Source organism: Hoplias malabaricus, chromosome 8 (assembly GCF_029633855.1).
Source record: "Hoplias malabaricus isolate fHopMal1 chromosome 8, fHopMal1.hap1, whole genome shotgun sequence".
NCBI classification, from domain to species: Eukaryota; Metazoa; Chordata; class Actinopteri; order Characiformes; family Erythrinidae; genus Hoplias; species Hoplias malabaricus.
This window is the reverse complement of record NC_089807.1, coordinates 35,387,987-35,408,550: the sequence shown is the minus strand read 5'-3', so window position 1 is coordinate 35,408,550 and position 20,564 is coordinate 35,387,987. Positions and strand designations below refer to the sequence as shown.

General features: G+C 40.5%; 1 protein-coding gene across 2 annotated transcripts in view; it reads right to left on the bottom strand.

Moving 5' to 3' along the window:
• Window positions 1–4,065: 4,065 nt before the first annotated feature.
• usp54a (ubiquitin specific peptidase 54a) overlaps window positions 4,066–20,564 on the bottom strand; it is a 59,765-nt gene continuing 43,266 nt past the window's right edge. For both annotated transcript variants that reach the window (XM_066678878.1, XM_066678877.1), the window contains exons 10-22: window positions 19,244–19,412; window positions 18,632–18,808; window positions 18,310–18,486; window positions 17,538–18,090; window positions 16,875–17,011; window positions 16,385–16,546; window positions 15,582–15,701; window positions 12,687–12,885; window positions 11,316–12,232; window positions 10,046–10,173; window positions 9,767–9,907; window positions 8,952–9,177; window positions 4,066–7,109 (exon numbers count right to left, since the gene is read on the bottom strand). In XM_066678878.1, coding sequence (XP_066534975.1) covers window positions 6,568–7,109; window positions 8,952–9,177; window positions 9,767–9,907; window positions 10,046–10,173; window positions 11,316–12,232; window positions 12,687–12,885; window positions 15,582–15,701; window positions 16,385–16,546; window positions 16,875–17,011; window positions 17,538–18,090; window positions 18,310–18,486; window positions 18,632–18,808; window positions 19,244–19,412 — 3,648 coding nt within the window. In that variant the 3' untranslated portion in view covers window positions 4,066–6,567. The remainder of the gene's footprint in view (window positions 7,110–8,951; window positions 9,178–9,766; window positions 9,908–10,045; window positions 10,174–11,315; window positions 12,233–12,686; window positions 12,886–15,581; window positions 15,702–16,384; window positions 16,547–16,874; window positions 17,012–17,537; window positions 18,091–18,309; window positions 18,487–18,631; window positions 18,809–19,243; window positions 19,413–20,564) is intronic.

The following is a 20,564-nucleotide window of genomic DNA, read 5'->3' as shown; positions in this document are numbered from 1 at the left end:
CTCAGTCCAGCAGTGCCACTGAGGGCTTTAAAAACTCCAGCAGCACTGCTGTGTCTGATCCACTCATGCCTGCATAACACACATTAACACATCACGACCACGTCAGTGACACTGCAGGATTAAGGATGATCCACCACCCAAATCATACCTGTTCTTTGATGGTCCCGTGGGGGTCCTGAGTATTATATAACAGGGTGAAACAAGGCAATAATAGCAATAATAATAAAAGGCAATAATGTACACAGAGCAACAGAAGGACTCTAGTCTGTAATTGTAGAACTACAAATGGCTCCTGTATGGTCAGTGGAGCTGAAGGTGGACAGTGAGGTGGTTATCTTTGATCAGAGGAAAGGGAACTTGATCGCAGTGAACGGCACCATGAAAAAAGAGCAATACACCAAGATTCTCAAAAACTACATCAGGCAGTCTGCAGAGAAACTTGGCCTTGGGAACCAGTGGACATTTCAACACGACAACGACCCAAAACACACAGCAAAAGTGGTGAAGAAACGGTTAGCAGACAAAAACATTAACGTTTTGCAGTGGCGCAGCCAGAGTCCTGACTTAAATCCAGTTGAGAATCTGTGGAGGGAGCTAAAGATCAGGGTGATGGCAAGGAGACCCTCCAACCTCAAAGAGTTGGAGCTCATTGCTAAAGATCAATGTGCAAAAATACCAGTGGAGACATGCAAAAAGCTGGTCAGCAATTACAGGAAGCGTTTGATTGCTGTAAGAGCCAATAAAGGCTTTTCTATTAATTATTGAGAAGGGTTTGAATAATTTTGGACATGCCATTTTTGTTCAAATGTGAAATATTTTTTTCCACAATGATGCCTCTTGTACATCATCGTATTATCTCCTGGGAGATGCCTGTGTCGTTTCCGGTCAAAAATAACATTGCTGGTTGAATAAAAGTAAATTTACGTCAAAATTTGCCAGTGCTATGAATAATTTCGGGCTTGACTGTATGTGAAGGGTGGTCTTACTAAACCCTATCAAAAAGAAGACACCGGGAATGAATCACTTACCACTGTGTGCTTACCTCACCAGACTGAGCTAGGCTCAGCAGGTTAGCAGCTTTGCAGCTGTACTTATTGATTTGGTCAGCGCTGTGAATTGATTACTCCACATCTATACAGCTTCCTGCAAATATGCCGCAAATACACGATGCTCATCATCAGCCCATGACACATGAGAGAGGTATTAGAGTGATCACACAGTGAAGGTTAACTTTCTACAATGTTTAATGTAGCAGTACATTTCTTAGACATTGGAAAGAGCATCACCTGGTGGGTATGTATGAGTACTGCAGCCTTTTATATTAAAGGGGGCACAACATGGAAATAATTAATTAAATCAATTATTCAGTGCATTAGCACATTAATCAGAACCTGGAGTGTCTACCAACCAACAAACTGTGAAACAAGACAAGCCAGGCAGTTTTGTTGTGGGTTGCCCAAGCTAGAAAACATGTGATAAAAAGAGCACTTCTGATTTTGTGCTGCTTCTTCTGTAGACTGCAGAGATTTTAGAATCCTGAGTTTATATAAGAGCACAAAGACGAGGTTAAACTGTGTAAAACTAATAAGAGTACTGATTAATTATGGAGAGAAAAAGAAGAACCCAAACAAATGATGGCTAAAATCCAGAGCTACTGCTCCACCCTCCTGGGCTCTTTCACTGAACTGAGCTGTGGGTCATTCTCATTTGAAGGAAAAGGCGCTGAAACCAGTTTCCTGTACAGGGCTGTTTAGACAGGGCAAGAATGCTGCTGTGTTGTTTGATCCTTGTGTTATTTTGTCCAAAGCATGCCACAGACGTGTCATTAAGACCCAGAACTGCGTTCATTACAAAAGCCACAAAGTTAATAAACAACAAAGGGCAGTAGAACTGTGTTCTCCCACATTTTTGGGATGACCCGGAATGACATTATTGAACATGACAGTTTTCTAAACCAACACTAAAGTAGGGTGTTTGCAGATGTTACAGATGTAGGTAGGATTCTTACATGAGGAATTATACTGAATACTTTTTCTCTCAAATATTGTTCACAAATGTATGACTGAGACACTACCTGCTGCCAAGGACCTTGAGGTTGTGGGTTCAATTCCCGCTCCAGGTGACTGTGAGGAGTTTGGTGTGTTCTCCCTGTGTCTGCGTGGGTTTCCTCCCACAGTCCAAAAACACACGTTGGTAGGTGGATTGGCGACTCAAAAGTGTCCGTAGGTGTGAGTGAGTGTGTGTTGCCCTGTGAAGGACTGGCGCCCCCTCCAGGGTGTATTCCCGCCTTGCGCCCAGTGATTCCAGGTAGGCTCTGGACCCACCGCGACCCTGAACTGGATAAGCAGTTACACGTAATGAATGAATAATTTCAAGTGTTTTGTTTTCACCTTCAAGATGTCTTGAGCTATAGATAATGTGTGAAACTAATACTGTTAACACATCATTAATCTAAAGAAACTATCCCATCGGTTTATGGGGTGGGGGTGTCAAACGCTTCAAAGCACTGCACCATTTTATCTGCAAATGTGTTACATTATTGTAGGAAGGCTTTTGAAGCAGTATGTAAATGAGACGATAAGAGCAGACTTACAAAGAACAACACAAAACACAAACAGCAGAGAACTGACCTGGCACCAGTCAAATTTAACCTTCAAAATCTTTAGATTGCTGTTATGGCTCAGGTAACACGCTAAATTAGACTCTATTGGCCTCATATAAAATTAGAACAGGACTCTAGTATCACACGTACAATAATTTGACTCCTGTTTCCCTTCTCAGTTAATCCAGTGGAATCCACTGTTCAGAATCACCTGACGGATTTTGTTTGTCTGTGTCATGAATCTCTTCTGCATCATTCTTTGCAGCTGTTGCACTGATGTTTCAAATCAGTTGCAGGAAGGCATTTCCCTGTACTGGATCTCTCTGCTCGCCGTGTGTGGGCTTGTCTGTTACAGTTCTGTATGTAAATAAAAGGCATCTGGATGCTTGCATGACATACCAACCTACCATTGCCCAACTGGCTAGACGCAGTGCTCATTTGCAGCCGCTCTGTCTCCACTGAAAGGAATGGGATGCAGCAAGGCGAAGCGTGGAGTCGACACATACCATAAGAGATGGGACAAACAGAGCTCAATTATAAATAGACAAAAAATTTAATAAAAAAATTAAATAAAGCCATTTATTTGTGTTCTGTGTGTATTATAACAGATTGGTTTGGTAAAATATAAACTGAATGCAGGGAAAGCAAAAGAAAAGCTGCATGAAACGACAGGACATTGCAGGAAATGGCACTGTAAAAGTATTCCAATAATAATGAGGGTTTTTAGGGGGTGGGGGTGTTATATTTCAGTTTTTAGTTTTGGTAAACTGAATGGAATCTTAAAACCCAGCTTTATAATGTGTATGGGTTTATTGGAGTCCCTGTTTCTTTGGAGAATTTCTATCAGTCTGTTCATCATGACACTTTCACAAATGTGAAGGACAGCTGCTGTGTTCAAATGATGTAGTAAACTAAAAATGAACAAAATTGAAGATACATGTTCCTCTTTGGACAGCAGTGTTAATTAAAATGCTTCTAATGCCAGTGTGGTTTTGGTTGCTCTGGACAAAAGCAGCACTGCTGTCTATTCAACAACAGAAACCCTTCAGCGTGGTTAAAACATATTAGATCCACTTCATTCTTCCCATGTTCTATTCATTCATTCATTATCTGTAACCCTTATCTAGTTCAGGGTCGCAGTGGGTCCAGAGCCTACCTGGAATCATTGGGCGCAAGGCAGGAACACACCCTGGAGGGGGCGCCAGTCCTTCACAAGGTAACACACACATTCACACCTACGGACGCTTTTGAGTCGCCAATCCACCTACCAACATGTGCTTTTGGACTGTGGGAGGAAACCGGAGGAAACCCACGCGGACACAGAGAGAACACACCAACTCTTCACAGACAGTCACCTGGAGCAGGAATCGAACCCACAACCTCCAGGTACATGGAGCTGTGTGACTGTGACACTACCTGCTGATGTTCTATTTAGCATTGCCAAATAAATAAATAAATAAATAGACAGACAGACAGAGACAGGTGTATGGACAGAAAGCTGGACAGATAGTCAGTCAGAAATAGAAGCCTATTTCGCTCTACTAGAGCACATTACAGATTTATTGCAAAAATACAAGTTCCATTTTCTACCACAGCATTTACAAAGGTTCAAATTGCAATCCCCCCACGTTCAAAGTTGAAGAATATGGATTTCTGTACATACTTATATCATTTACAGCATTCACTTTTTTGCCTTGACTGTCTCATTGTGTTTAACAATAAAAATATGCAAGAAAAAGAAAAGGAAAAATAAAGACACTCTTATCGGTGGTCTTCTGACCAAAACTGGGGGGCAGTGTTGCACTGCATACAGAAAAAGGCTCCAACATAAACCCCCACTGCACGGCACGGCACGGCACAGCCACTCAGCTCTCTGCTTTGACATATTAGGGCCTTGTGTTTGGCAAAGCTGAGCCCTATGTTTGTTAACTTCTCTGATCAAAACGTTTCAGCTTCTAAAAACTGAAACAGCGAACGCAAAATACTTGGCTTTAGACAAATACAAAAAACTAGTCTTCTCTAAAAAAACAAACAAAAAACATTTTCACTTAACTGAAGCAAATCTAAATCATCTTAAATGAATCTTTTTTAGTGCATTATTATGAGTTTGCAAATGTGCGAGGACCCACAAAATAAAAAAAATAAAATAACTGGAATCAAATCACACAACTGCCTTCATCACACTGCCCTTAAAATGGGTCTTTTTGCCTTTTAAAATTTAACTTGAAAGAAACCTTTTCTTACTTACGTGATATAAGCCACACACTTTGAATTGGAGGCAATAGACTGTTTAAAATAATGGGGTTGCCATTAGATCAGGCTGTTGTTTTTTTCCCTAGTAATTTTACTACTACCTCTGGTCTCATCTACTCACATTTGGATTACGTAAACTGGAAACGGAACATACCAGTTAGTTTGAGATAGTTTGAGAGCTTAGAATTTCAAAAAAATACAGATAAGCTGTATATTCAGTGTCAGTACTCCACAGAAAGCATTAGGTATATTTTCATATTTAAGATACAGGTCTATAGATTACGCAGTTACACATCTAAACACTGAAATATCTTGAAATATCCCAAAATTACGGGAACTGTTACAACAGAGGTACATTTCTAACTTAACACTTGTGAAGTGCACTAAACCAGTGTTAACGTTGTCAAGCAATATCACAATCAAGTAGGGTTAGCATACAGTGTTAAATTAGAGGAATGCAGTTCTCGCAACATTGCATATATATATATATATATATATATATATATATATATATATATATATATAAATAAAGTAGCTATTGTAATTGAGCAACAATAACTCTTCTAAGACGTCTTCTAAGACACAAGCATCGCTGTAAGACATTTGAATTACTTTATGTGGAGTTTACCACTGACCTAAAAAACCTCAAACAGCAACAACTACAAAAACAGAAGGTCTTTACTCACTTGCAGCATGTTCTGGTCCAGGTCAAGATAAAATATTACTGTGTTTGTCAGTCAAAATAGGCAAAATACATGATGTTTACTGGGATCAGTTTGAGCGTATACTGATATAATAAGCACCTATTACATAATTAATTCAGTATTATGCTCATACCATTTCACCTCAGTGAAACATGAAACACTTCATGTCAAAAAAAGCTAATTGTGTTAACACTTCGAAATATTTTTCACGCCTTGTCCTCTTAAAATCTTTAAGCAATTATCACTCACAACCCAGTACACTGTAGCGGCTTTCTACAGTGAATTAGACAAGTCCATTATTTTTGCCTTTCAGTTTTCTCAAGGCTGTCATGACACTGGATCAGAAAGCAAGTGAGGCCTCAACCTCTTGTGAAAATAAAGGCATTTTCCCAGTTCAGAGACTATTGTGAATAGTCTTAGTTCATCACAGTTTAACATTCTACACCACTGCTGTTGGTTATTATTCACTTCTCAAAATACCTTCTAAACTTCATGCTTCACTAGAACATTCTACTTATTATGGCATTAAGCAGTGTAACATTCAACAGTCTGTACTACAGGAGGAAACCTCAGGTCCCCGATTCAGTAACCAAAATATAGAACTTTAGCTTAAGTTTGTGCTTTAGTCTTTAAGAAACATGCTCGTCCCATAGTTACAACACTGTCGCTTTGTTACTAAGCTAAGTACTAAATACCAATCGCACATTGGCAAGCCATTCAAGGAATGGATTAGGTTCTACCCCTTGTTCTCAGTTAGTTCTATCAACACAAAAATGCATCAAACTGTCGAGTCCCAATCTTCGGACAGCATGATGCACCCAGTGTGGACTTGAAGTTAGAGGCCATTTGTCATCAGTAAAAACGGTAGCATTCAGAAAACAGGACAGGTTGAAGGAAATGTCTGTACAAAGTGTGCAAATCCCCTTCAAGCCTTTTCTTACAGAGGGTCCTGGAGTAGTACTGGTTTGGCATGACAAGAAGCTGCCAATTTGTAACGTCACACATCACTCAGCTGTTTGGCCTGTAGTAGTTCATGTAGGGTCGGCAGGCATGGCAATGACTGAATCCATGTTCGGCTGGGCTCTGCTGGCACAGAGAGCAGAGGTGGGCAGACACACCACGTAACACTCTGCTTCGGGGGTCCGGTCTGGACAGTGCTGGGCCATCCATGGGAGCCGTTCTGTAGTGAGCAGTCCTCCAGTCGCTCTCTGGGGGCATATCCAGACGCAGGGGCTTGGCTGCAGGCTCATGGTGCTGGGAGACAATGCGGGGGGCTGCTAGGCGCTGAGGCTGTTGGTAAGTGGGCTCCGTTGCTCTGCTTGAAGGGACTGAGCGGCGTGGGTGGGCCAGAGTGGCGTAGCCAGAGTCTGGGTAGTTCCAGGTCTCAGGGCATGCAGTGCGTATGACTGTGCCAGACCCAGAGGGAGCAGGCCTTCGGGCAGCCCGGGGCAGCGTGCCATAGCTCATTGCGACACTGTGGTAGTTTTCACGGGCAAGAGCTTCACCCCGGTCAAGCACAGCCAGAAACTTGTCGACCTTTTGGGAATCTCCTGTAGAAGTTGATTTTGAGTTTATTTCACAGCCAAAAACAAAGACATTTTTCTTTTTTATTTTAATATCAGCAATATCAGAACAGCATGAGACAGCGGTGTCCAATGTGCAGTTATATGTAAATGTGGGGACAAACAATCAATTTTCACATCTTTTACTGAAAACAAATCTGCAATTTTTCTGCACATTTATGTGCAATTTCATTTTATTTGACTTTTTGACTATTTGATGTTTATGAATTTAAAAAAATCTAATATTTTCCACTGGCCATATGTTCATTTGATTTCCCTTTATGCATAATTCAGCAAATGCGTTCTCCAATATGGAATTTTTAATTTCGTACATACATGTCACTTTACCAGGAGTGTATAAATTTGCATTGGTAATATAGTATAGATAAATGAGAGAAATATACCTACTACTATAGAACAGATACTGAGATTTCTCAGATGAAAAGGAACAGACAGCATGACACATTTATATATGCAAGTTGGATCTGATAGCAAACTCTTCAGTAAAGGTGAACGGAATTCTATTTTGTAAAAAGCAAGTTCAGTTAAAGTACAGTAAGTGCGAAACTTGGTATAAGTGTTATTTCTGAGATCTACATAGCTTCAACTGTGAACATCTTTCTTTCTGACAATCTACTTTCCTAACATCTAACCAGCCAATCAAATTCTTCTGAAGAAGTCTGCTTCAAATTATTCAGGTGCAGCAGACTAGCTGATACCCGGCTCCACAGAAAAGTACATGTGAAGATCGGTTGCCAAAGCCCTAAACAATATGAGGTAGCTAGCATTAGGTAAGGCAAGTTTATTTATAAAGCACCAATGGCAATTCAAAGTGCTTTCCAGAATTAAAAGGTGGTGTATGAAGCATTAGCAGCTAGCATCTTTGAAGCATTAACATTATTAATATTATAAGTATTAATATTATTCTTTTATACGGCTAAGAGCAGGAATGTGTTTTAAAATTAAAATCAATCAGTTGCAAGGTACTGGAATAACATGCAACAAAAATGCTCATTATCGGTTGTCATTATCATCAAAGAAATTCGATATATTAGTCTACTGTTGTACTGATTTCAACAGATGAAAGCTGCAAACAATTCAAAACAGGGGTTTTTCCCTCTACTGTGCTGCAAATTCTTCTTCATGCTATATATTACAGAACATGCAGTAGTAGGGGTATAACAATACACATATTTTCATAGTTTTTGCTCTTGTAAATTTCGGAATTTAGATTTGATTCCATTTTAATTTCATTTGTGTTTTAAAAAAATGACTGATTCTACATAGCTTTATTTATACACAACATTAATTGATTTGGGCCTGATAGGTAAGGGTTAACAAACTGAAATGTTTCAACACCAGCTAGCAATCAATGAGTGTGGGTGCATGTTCAGTATACCCCCCCCCCCCTTCTTTGCCCACTTTATTCAGATGCATTCATATATCTAGTTTTGATCACTGATAATATCCCCCATTAAAGACAAGAGATAAGAGACACTTGGAACAGACCGAATTGTTTATACAGTTTCAAATACATTTTTTAAAATGTTTGAAATCTTATGCTGTAGTAATACCCAGATCTGCTATAGATCATTAGGACTGGAAACTAAACTCTGAAGGATGGTAGGAGTGGTGTTATCTGCCAGGGTTTTAAACCATCACATGCATTAACAACATTATAGTGCCTTAACGGAAATAAAAGGGATATTATCATGACAGACATTAATAGTGATGAAGGCTGACAGCTTCCCCACTTGGAGCCAGAGGAGTGACTGCCTGCAGCATTGTGTGTGTGGATGATGTGACATAGCAGAGGGGGAAGATGGTTACCTGGAGGTCCACGAGAGGGCCCCAGCGTGCTGGGCCGCAGTGTCTGCTGAAGTGAAGGAGTTGGTGGAACACAATGCTGCTGGGATGGGTGGAGGTACTGATGGTGGGGCTGGAGGGTGGACACTGAAGGATTGTGGGGAAAAGGTGCAGCATGCAGGGAGTTGCTAAAGTGGTTCATGCCCAGCCGTGGGTCTGCATGCTTAGCCATCCTTGTGGCAAGAGGGTCCTTTAAATGGACGCAAAGGTGTCAAAATCACCCAAGGGATGAGATGGGAAAAGAGATAACATTGAAAAAGGATTAGTTGGGGTAAAACAATAAGTTACATAATAACAGGAATGTCAAACTGAATGATAAACAAAAACCTTAACATGAAAACAACTTAATAAATTGGTCACACAAAGGAGATTTACAATAACCTGAGATGAGATGGGTGAATGTAGGGTATTTAAATAAATAGATCTACTTATTCCTAGTTCAAAGGGACTCCATATGCAGCTTTCTAAAGCTTTTATAAATCTGTGAATCTCATCAGTTATAACCACAGGGTGTGTTTCTATAGTATCATCTAAGAACTCCTTTCTTTTTTTGGATGTTTTTGTCACACAACAGTAAGACAACAAAACCATAAAGCTGGTGATACTAAGTGTAGAAAGCATTTTTTATTGCTGGGTGGTGGAGAAAAACACTGACTTAAAAATATAATCCTTGAGAAGCACCTGTAAAGAGGATCCTTGGAACCAATGTTAGTGGAGTCCTATTCAAATTAGAATTCTGTGGGAATGTATGGATACTTCTGGTTATACGTGGTACTTACAAAGCTGCGAGAAGTGACAACGTTGTCACCTCGTCCACATATGACAGTCCCACTCAGACTGCGAGCAATACGACGTAGATTCTCAGCACTATACAATTCATCCTCGCCTACTGGATCCTCATTCACTGAACATGTCACAGGCTAGTGAAGACACAGAGGCAGACTTACATTTTAATTCACTGCTATAATGACCATTATAATTTCTAAACCCAAGCACACAAATGTGCACATACATACATATATATATATATATATATATAAAGAAAGCGAGAGCTTTACTTTGCTTGCTGGAGTGCTAATATAAGCTGGTGTCCTGTAGGCACTCTTCTCAATCTCAGCAGTGGGTGTTTTAGAGCGGCTGAGAGTGCCAGTGTGTCCAGATGTGAGTCTGCGAGCTGCAGCTGGACCTGAAGAGACAGAGACCAAACAAACAACCCTTAGTCCAACAGAACAGGGAAGTATAAATAACACTCATGCACCAGTAAAAATGTATGCATAAAGTTTTGACCCCTGTGATTCAATTATATTTTTCAATAATTTTCGAAGTGAAAATAAGTAAACACAAACGAAACAAGATACACATATCTTACGAAATATTTATAATATGGGACAGCTGCGAAATTTTTGGCCAATTTTTCCCAAAAGTATAAAGCAACTTGGGGAGAGCAGAGGTCCAAAATGCTTGCTAGTCACCTGACTCATGCAGACTTAGTTCCAATAGTTCCGGGAAGCTCAATGAAGCCAGTATAAATGCATAGACTCAGAGAGAAAAACTGCACGTTTGGTCATTAGTTTTCAATAAATGCATTGATTTACAATATTTCTATAGCCCATTGACCCATGTATGTGGTTACATATAAAAAGTTGCCACTATTTCAGGATTAGTGTGAAAATCTGTTGTATTTTACACTGATATCCCAGTTACAGGCATGTTCCTGTTGTTGACTTCTTTGAAATATAGACTTATTAACATTCTGACCTGTTACTATTCTAGTTTAGTAGGAGATCCGCTAACATGCTTTAACACACTTGTTAATTGGATATAAATGTGCAGATAACATAAAACCTCATTCTTTAAACTTTCTTTAAACAGCGCTGCTAGTGTCTGCAGTTAACTTCTGGGAGCTATTGAGATGCTCCATGAATCACAACTGCTGTTAAAAAGATCCATTGGAGTGAATGGAGTCTCTCTATATGGCTCAGCATTAGACCGAATTCCAGCGTACTGGAGAACTAGCAAATGGTGAGGGGGAAAAAAATAAATAAATAAAAAAAAAAAAAAAAAAAAAAAACGCTCAACGTTTTTTACTAAAAGTTGCTTCAGAAATGTATTTTATACAACCGAGATGGCTAAATGATACAGGATCTGAATTAAGCTTTAGAATCTTAAGTTTCTAATTTTTATACTTCATCCCACTGAGGTTTTTGCTTTTGTTACTCCTCTGAAAAATGGTAATAAATAATCTTACGTAATAAGATTAAAATAATAATAATAAAATAATAAAATGTAATATACACTTTACATTTTTCTTCTCAATTTAATCAATACCTTGTCTCCCAGTGGGTTGTGGACTGGTCCCGCGGTTACCCCTTGGTATACTGGGAGCCTGCAGACTAGCCCTATACAGTGACTCTAGCTCAGACAGCTCTTCTGTAGGGGAGCTGCATGATGCTTGCAAAGCATTTTGGGAGTTGTAGTAACTGGTGACATTTTCAGCCCAGCGCTCCACAGGCATGGCCCTGGCTGGAGGAGACTCCAGTGGTGCTGATGGAGGTCGAGGTGAAAGGCAGGGGTCTACCAGGGAATAGAGTTTATACTCCTGTGTTTTTGGACTAGAGTCTAGATTGTCCAGAGTCCTGCCGGGAAGGCTGTACTGGAGTTCTGGAGGAGCCGGCCAAGAGCTGGTCTCACTGGTGTCGGGTGTACGGCTGTGCTGACAATGTGGAGACTTGCGAAGTGACGGTTGTTGAGAGTGTAACCTTTCCTCCGAATCGCAGTGAAGACTAGACGAAGTTGAAGGAGTGCGTGAGTGTACATGTGGAACGATGAGGCTTTGAGATGCAGACGGATGCTTGTTTGTCCTGTGTGTTTGTGAGGCAGGGCTTTCTCTGAGCACAGAGGGTGGCTGAAGTGGGCTGGATTTGCTTGCTGACTGAACACAAGCATTTGAATTAGTGGAGTGCTCCCATGAATCTGAGTGTGACCGTTCATGTTGTCCATTATTAGCTACGCCAGGGTGGTCAGGTTTGTCTCCTGAGCTGTCCTGGGGCTTGGGCCCAAAACCTGAAGTGTAAGGGGGAGAAGCATGCCAAGGACTGGAAGGTAAAGGGGAAGGGGTAGAAGGGGCAGTAGAGTTTGGCATTATGGGGACAGATGAAGGTGGGCTTAAGGAAGCTTCAGGAAGTGCTTCCACAACCTCGTCTTGAGCTTCGGTCAGAAGTATTTGGATCTTGACAGGCTGTTTACTGTAGAAAAAACACACAATAAAAAGAAATGACCACTTGAGAGTGATGGGCACACAGAGTTCCAGCTAAGGCCTGTTTCATACATGCTACTTCCGCCTACATTCAGGAGTCATCAGGCCACATACAACACCCCTTTACGCTCATACAATGCAGAGGCAACGTGTGAAACAGGCCATCCTTTGGAACCAAGTGTGCAAAGGTCATATCTATCTGCATATGATGTGATGTAATGTCTCTACAACCAACAAAATCAATAGATCAAGACAAAGACTGGTTCAAGACAAATGTCCTGGCATGCTTTCATTTAAGTAAAACCTGGTGTTCTCTTCTGCCCATCACCTGTTTACATAAGAACTGTGTCCTTTTGATACAGATGTGCATGTGTAGGCCCCTGTAGGCATCATCAGGAGGGTGTCCACACACACGCACACACACCAGAGCCAGCAGCAGGTACCTTATATGCAGCGTTTGCTCTTGCTCTTCCTCTCTCTCTTTCTCCTCCTGTTGCTGTCGTTGCAGCTGCTTCTCCTGCTGCTGCTGCATGCGCTGCTGTAGGCTTCGTGCTCTCCTCATACACTTTTGCAGTCGGGCCTCAGCCATTGTTCTGCCCTGCCCGTTAGAACTGCTCTCATGCATGGGATGCCTGAGTTTGGCTTCAGTAGCAAAAGAAAATGAGGAAAAAATAAAAAATAAAAAAGCAGAAAAGAAACAAAGGAAACAAAAAGATGAGGAAAAATAAAACGTTCAAATCATGGGACGCATGCAAACATTTGCTGTGAACTCAGTTATCACACTGGGTTGGATAATGGGGTAGGTAAGAAAGGAAGCAAGCTGAGGATGGGAAATGAAGTTTTAAACTTCCACAGATATAAACTGCAACGTTTTCCGCACAAAAATGGTAAAATTATAGTGAAGGTTGAGTATTTTAAATTAAAATGAAATGAAATTAAAAAGAACTGTATTTAGCCATGGAACCAATAAATAAATAAATAAATAAAACAGGCCTCCCTCTGAGCTTCAATGCAGGCACAGCTGCAGTGTAATTATAGAGACTTCAGAGCACTATTCTAGGCTTAATGGACCTGATAAAGGTAATCTAAGATTTCTCCAACTACACAAGGGACTGTGTTGAACAGGCAGTGGACAAGGGTTGAGGTGATACCACAGGGATTAGCACAGGAGGAAAAACCGTGAGTGCTGTGTGAGCATGTGAGTGTATGTCTGGTTACCATGTGTTTAGAATTCTTTCATTACTAAACACAACAAGCATACATGGAGACATAGACAGCCGAGAAAAACAGCAGGTCTGAAACCCTGGAGAAACCCATAAGATGTGGATTACAGAGACACAAAAAGAGATTTGTTGACATTTACAAACCAACACAGCCACACACACTCCAATGAAGCGTACTGAGAGGTTGCCATAGTGCTAGCCACCACCTCCATTCCCCTTGGCAAATGGTTGTTTCTAGGGTGATGGGAAAACATTGAGTGGCCTGGATTCATTAAGATCAGAGCAGAAGTCTGTCAGTTCTTTGGCCACTAACAAGTAGCATAGTAGTCTCTCCTCTACCGTTACTTACTCTTGGGAGACATGTCCCTGATGCAGCTACAGTCCTGGATTGGAAAGCAGACTGATTTAAAAGCTGTACAGGACACATAGTTTAGGCTGTGTACTGCACAACATGTCTCTGGGGAAAACGTTTTTGGCTGCTGACATATTACTGTCCAATTAACAGCATGTATCTCCCAAAATAGCAAGTTTAAACTTTAAAAAAGAAAAGAATGAATCGCTGTAAAAACATTTCATTCCAAGTAATTTTAGAACATTTCTATTGGTCCAGTCATCATTTAATGTTCACACGATATGCTGCTGTGTTCAAACGATGTGGTAAATTAAAAATCCACAGAAATGGAGATACATGTTTGTAACTGGACAGCGACGATATGTAGGTTTTTGGAGTAGAACTGCATATTAACTGCTCTCTGTTCATATGAAAGTTAATTCAGATTTTAATACTCAGGGAAATAGAGCTTCTGTTATTTTGTTAGACGAAATTGTATAACGAACACATTTGTGACAGAAGTTTTGATGATGGAAGAGGCAAAGGCAAAACAAACATAATTTTAATAAAATATAGTGACAGTATGCCACAGCGTACATTATGTTATGGAGCTTTTCCACTGCATGGAACCTACACGACTCTTCTCGCCTCGGCACGACTCTTTTGTTTTTCCACTGGCCAAATCAGGTACCTGGTCCCTGGAACTGGGGCGTGGAGTTGTGTTCAGTCCAAAAAACAAAAACAACACGCGAATACATGGTGAGTAAACAGCACCTAACTATACCGCTGCCGTTGTTGTGGTTGTCAAAGCCAGCGATTCCTGTTAGAGACAGGTTTTTCGATGTCACTGGCTCCATTTCGTGGGGGAGCCCTGTCAGTGGAAAAGCGACAAGCTTTAAGTGTGCCAAGCTGAGTCGTGTAGAGCCGGACCCAAGCGGTGGAAAAGCAACATTAAAGTCACTCATCTTGTAGATATGATAAATATTGTAGTAGTCTTCAAACTGAAGTGGTAGAAATAAAGCGATATTGTCAGTTGAGATAAGCAGTTAATAGAATTGCAATTAAAAAATTAGCAGCTGCAAGCTGTTTTACATATTTTTGAAGATGAAATTAATAATGTAATATAGAAATCAAGTAATTTTTATATATCCAGCTGTAATAAAATAAAATGCTATAATTAGAACTGATCATTTCTCATACCATTTGTACTTAGAAAAAAAATACCCCTACCATCACCTACCATTAAGTAACTCTACAAATTCACTTACTTACATTTACAGTAATTATAATAACTAATATAGTAGTATCAAAGCTATGTTAAATATTTAAATAATTATTCATAGTTTAACCTATTATTAATTGTACTCCATTTAATTTTAAGTGCAAAATAATTTGAATACATGTTTTTACAATTAAAAAAATAAAAATTTTTTGCATCCCTAATTCAGTTAGCAAATGCAACAGGAAGAAAGCATATGTTGGAATGACATTCTCAAAAATAGAAAGGCAAAAAAAAAAGGGCTTCCCAAATCATTGTTCTAGAAAAAAATAGAAAGGCAAAAAAAAAAGGGCTTCCCAAATCATCCTTGTTCATAGGATAAATAATCATGCCTGCTTTATAATGGTTATTTTCACAATGCTTCATAAAGGTTATTTTACTCAAATGTGGAAAAAAAGATTTCATTTTTTTTCTATTCACACACATTATCATAGACACTGTGTGGAGATGGTCAAGATGGTTGTGGTTGAGGGCAGAATTCTGATGACGCAATAGGGCTACTTACACACTGCTTCATTTACCACAGAGAGAGCAGTAGCCACCTCCCCTGCCTGCTCCAGCCTCAGTGACTGATCTAATAGAGCTTCAGCCTCCAGCACACACCGCTCAAAGCCGTCCCCCTTCCCTGCAAACCACACACAAAAACACTGCAGCACACAAAAGCTCAAAATCCCGCGCTACCGCAAGCACACATGCAAACGTCCACAAACAGTCTCACATATCGTTGCTGTCCAATGAAAAACACGTATCTTCATTTTTTTTTTGTCAATTAATAGTTCACTACGCCATTTGAACACAGGAACTTCACATTGTGTAAAAATGTCATGATGAATATATCTAATACAAATACTCCAAAATGACTTATAATAAAGTCTAACAATTAAAATCCTTTCACACTGTCGTGAATTTAAAGTTAAGGAGGTTTTTTTCCTTCAGTAAAGATGAGATATTTGGAGATGTTTTTCATTGGACAGCGATGATATACATTCCCGCAGTTATATAGGACCACACCCTGACAGTTTATGAATTACAGAAGCAAAAGTAAAAGACTACATGTTAAACCAAAATAACATGTATTTCAATGGAATAGGCAAGTACTTTAAATGGTTGCTTAAAAGTGTATAATAATAAGTAATACTTATAGGATAAACTAAAGCAATCAATAAAAGACAACCATATTTACTGTGGGTTGGCCCTATTATCACCTCCACCATACACCACAGCCCCTGCCATACAACCTGAAGCACTAGCAAAGCACTAAGAATATGCCCGCCATCCTGGATAACATGCAGCATGTAAAGCTCTTACCTTGGCTCTGTAGCTCATCCAAGTCCATGAACTTGCTGGGCCTGGGGTTAAAACCCATGGCTGCCTCCTTCTCTTTTTCCTTCCTCCTCTGCAATTCCTGCTCCTTGGCCTTGCGCGCCACCTCTTCCTGCAGCTCGTCCAGTTCACTTCTGCCCTCTCCCACTACACATTATTGTGTACAAATTCAAGTACGAAATAATAAAGATCAGTAAATACACCATACATAAGGGCACTGGAACAAGCACAGGCCTATTCCCAAGGTTACATAACTGTGGCCAAATCTCACTGCTAAAAGCACATCACATATGGCGTCACTTAGTGTGTACAGTATTTACACATAATTATATAATGTGCACTGCATAAGCCAGTATGACACAGGTTGAATATTCTTTGAACAAACACAAGATAATGATCCAAATGCTTATGTAAACAGGAGAAAAGAAACACCGGGACAGTAGACTATAATCATAAGCAAATAATGTGTACACACCTAAGCTCATGTGACTGCTTCCTTTGACGGAGGCTTTAACGTCCTGTAGGAGGGCACTGCTGCTCTTTGATTTCTGCACATTCTTCCATGAGGGACCGACATTGGAGGGAGGCTTTATCAAGACTGCATCTTTCAAACTGTGAGAAACATGAGAAATTGTCTCTGTAAGTGGGTCTAGGTGATTAAGGTGTGAACAGTATACTGATGTACTGAAATTTTAATTTCCTTGCTAAAAACTAAACAGGATCCACTGGGACAAATGTCTAAATAAGGAATTAAAGGAACACTATGTAATATATTTACCTTAAAATTACAGATTCAAAATCATTGTAATGCTTCACTAATCTGTAGTAGGAAGTATAGGATCTCTGTCATTGTTACTCTGGGCTTTGCACTGCAGAATCTGCCCCATGTAACATGTGACGGAGGTAAGGAAACTACCTCCATACTTGTAATGTGAACTTCCTTGCTTTAAATATGCATTTTTAAGACTGTCCTATCAATCAGTGCAATACACCTGAGCTGTGTGGGGACAAATAGCTTATAGCCTAGTTCTTGAGTTATAGGCTTTGTCATAAGACACTTTCATCTTAATCTAAAAACAAATCCAATATCGACTGAGTATTTCAGTGCATCCCTACTGCTAAGGGAACATGGATGTACCTGTTTAAGCCGTTACTGGGCACCTCATTTATCGGCATGTCCAAACTAACAGGGCTGTTGCTGTTTCTTTCGCTGCTCTCATATCCACTCTCCATTCTCTGAATGAGTTTTGGAGGCTGCTGGGAGCCCTTGACCTGGGACAGTGGCAGAGTCTTGGACAGAGAAGTGGTGTTAAACGGGATCTTCCCCATAGTACGCAGTGCCTCTCCCTGCAGACCAGCATCCTCTGGCAGGGAGGTGCTCAACGGACTGTAGCCAGCCTGCCTTCGTCTCTCTCTGCTGAAGATGCTGTCAATGTTCAGAGCCTCACGCCGAGGCTTCCAGGCTGGCCGATAGCGTCCTCCGGAGGAGCTGGACTTGGACTCACTGCTGGTGCTGTCTGCCTCCCAGTCATGACTCTTGGCTCCAGTGTCAGGGGGTCCCAAAGAACTGGAGGAGGATGCTGAGAGGGGTCGACTGAGGATAATGCTGCTCATGGTCTCCTTAAAGTCCCGCAGGCGGCTGGAAGTTTTGGGAGTGGTGCGAGGGGCTTGCTGCTCTTTTAGGGTCTCCCCTAAACAGGAGACAGAGATGGTGCCATTCAAATATAAGTTTGCAAATTATGTCATTCCAGTTTAAACTTTATATTAATATATAATAACATGTTTTCACAACTGATGGAACAAAGCCATTCAAAAACGTTTCTTAGCTTTGATTGTAAAAGGATTTTATTCTGTAAATCTTTCTGTGAGCTCCCAGAAAGGTCTCTCACTCAGAATGTTAAGCTACATACCCTCACTATGGTATCCTGCAGAAGACACCTCATCAGTCTTTGTGCCTCGATTTCTTTCCTCAAATCTTCGGGTACGACTGGCACTCCTCTTTTTGTCAAGGATTCCGTTTTTCTTGTCCAATGTCCCTCCTTTTCTGAGTGTGTGGCGTTGTGCAGGTTCACCGTCAGTCAACGGGCCTGCATAACAAAAAGCAATGAAGATTACACTCATAAAATCAGCCAAACACTGAGAAAATGTTGCATAGCAATGAACATGACTTTACAACTCATAAAACGTGACATAATTACATAGGCAAAAAAAATCCAATTCAAACACACATACCTGTAGTGTCTAGGCTGCTGTGGGAGGCGGAGTTCTCAAGGTTGCAGACAACAGTTCCCTGGGAGTCAGAGGAGAAGTGTGAGGCCAACGACTCATGGTGTGAGTGTGAGTGCTTATAGCTGTAGCTGTCCGTTGAGGAGTCGGTTCGTGTGTCACTTGAGATGGATGGTTCACGGCCTAAAAAACCACACAGAAACATTCAGACAAAGATTCACCATTCAGAAGTCAGCAGAGAGAAGACATTTTCATCTTCTATGGTAACTTTCCCTGTTACTAATATTGGATGAAAGGTCTAATTCCTTGAAATGCATGCCTAGAAATGATGCAATTACACAGCAAATAAATATATGAAATAAAGTTAATGAAAATATCCTTTGCCACAGCTTTCAACATTTGTTCATCATTCAACAGTTAAAGTTTTACCTGAGATTTAGGATTAATATAAAAATCAAGCACAACTTCTATACTGATGTTGAGACAAGCATTGTGGCTTAATCACGTACCCAGTATTATGCAACTAAGAAGCAAAACACATCAATCCAACACATTCATTTGTTTCAACAACAAAAAAAATCCCTTTGGACAATGAAGTAAATATAGCAGATGATCTACCTGAATCCTCACTGTCATAGTAAGTCTTGGTGAAGTGGTGGAGCTCTAGACGAGAGGCCAGGTCCTGTACAGAAACCGGCGTCCCTCGGGGGTCAGCATAGAGCAACAACAGTGGCTGGTAATGGCCCTTTATACAACGAAACACGACATCCCTCCACTTCGGCCCAATCTGTAAGAAAAAAAAAGACCAACGGAACAAAGTCAGTGCAGTGAATTTATTGGGGAAAAAGAAGACAGAGGAAACAAAAAACAATTATTTTGAATAACCTCAAATAACTCACGGTTTTTAACCTCCATTTAAGGACGGGTAAAAAACAAGTCATGTTAGGAAACCACAAAAAGATTATGGAGAATGAGACCACCGCTGAGTTCTAAATCTTAGGACCAGACCTTTACCAAATTGAGCTTACCCTCGGCACAGATTTCCTAAACCGGAGATTCCATCCATAATCACATGTAGACAGGATGTCCAGACAGGGTGAAAATTTCAAAAACAAGAATGAGCGATACAGGGAGTGTGCGCGTGTGTGTGTGTGTGTGTATAAAAGAGAGACAAAGTATGTGAGTGGTCACGAGAATTAGCTAGAATGTCTGTGATGGGCTATCATGGCGGCTGCAGTATGTCTATGTAATGGCCACACCCTGCTGCTGTCCAGCTGGGAGGGATAAACAATAGAGGGATATCCTTGTTTTCAGTGCACTTTTGTACAGCCCCCTGTGCCTCACGTGCTGCCTCTGTACTGACCAGTAACTCTGAAGAGACCAGGAGAAAAAAGCTGCTTTGTTTGCAACTGTCCTGGATCCAGAGTGCAAGAGTGTTATTGTGGATACAAAGCCTGGCTAGGCTCGAACCCAGCGTAGGACGGTACACTGCCCACACATGCATACTACAGTGCAACTGAACCTTACCCTTCAGTTCTCATAGAAAAAAATACACAAATTCAAAACTTTCCAGTTTAATTCAACATCAAAAAGTGCTAAACATGGCTCAACAACTGAAAATCCATTCTGTCCTAATGATAAATATTTTTTGACCATGAAGAAATATCAAAAAGTAAGCAGTACATTTCTGTTTATAGTTCATAGATTATGAATCACAAATATAGCAGTCACAAGACCTAAAATGACATTGGGGTGCTGAGCAATAACACTGTGGCCTAGAGAAGACTGAAAACTGATGATGCAAACTCTCTTATGTAAAAACACATCTTGAGTAACAGCGGTTGGGGTGAAATGCCTATGTGCCTGTCAATTTTGATCTACACCCTTCCATTTATTAGGTACAGCAGAATAAATGACAGACATGTATTTGGATTCAGTG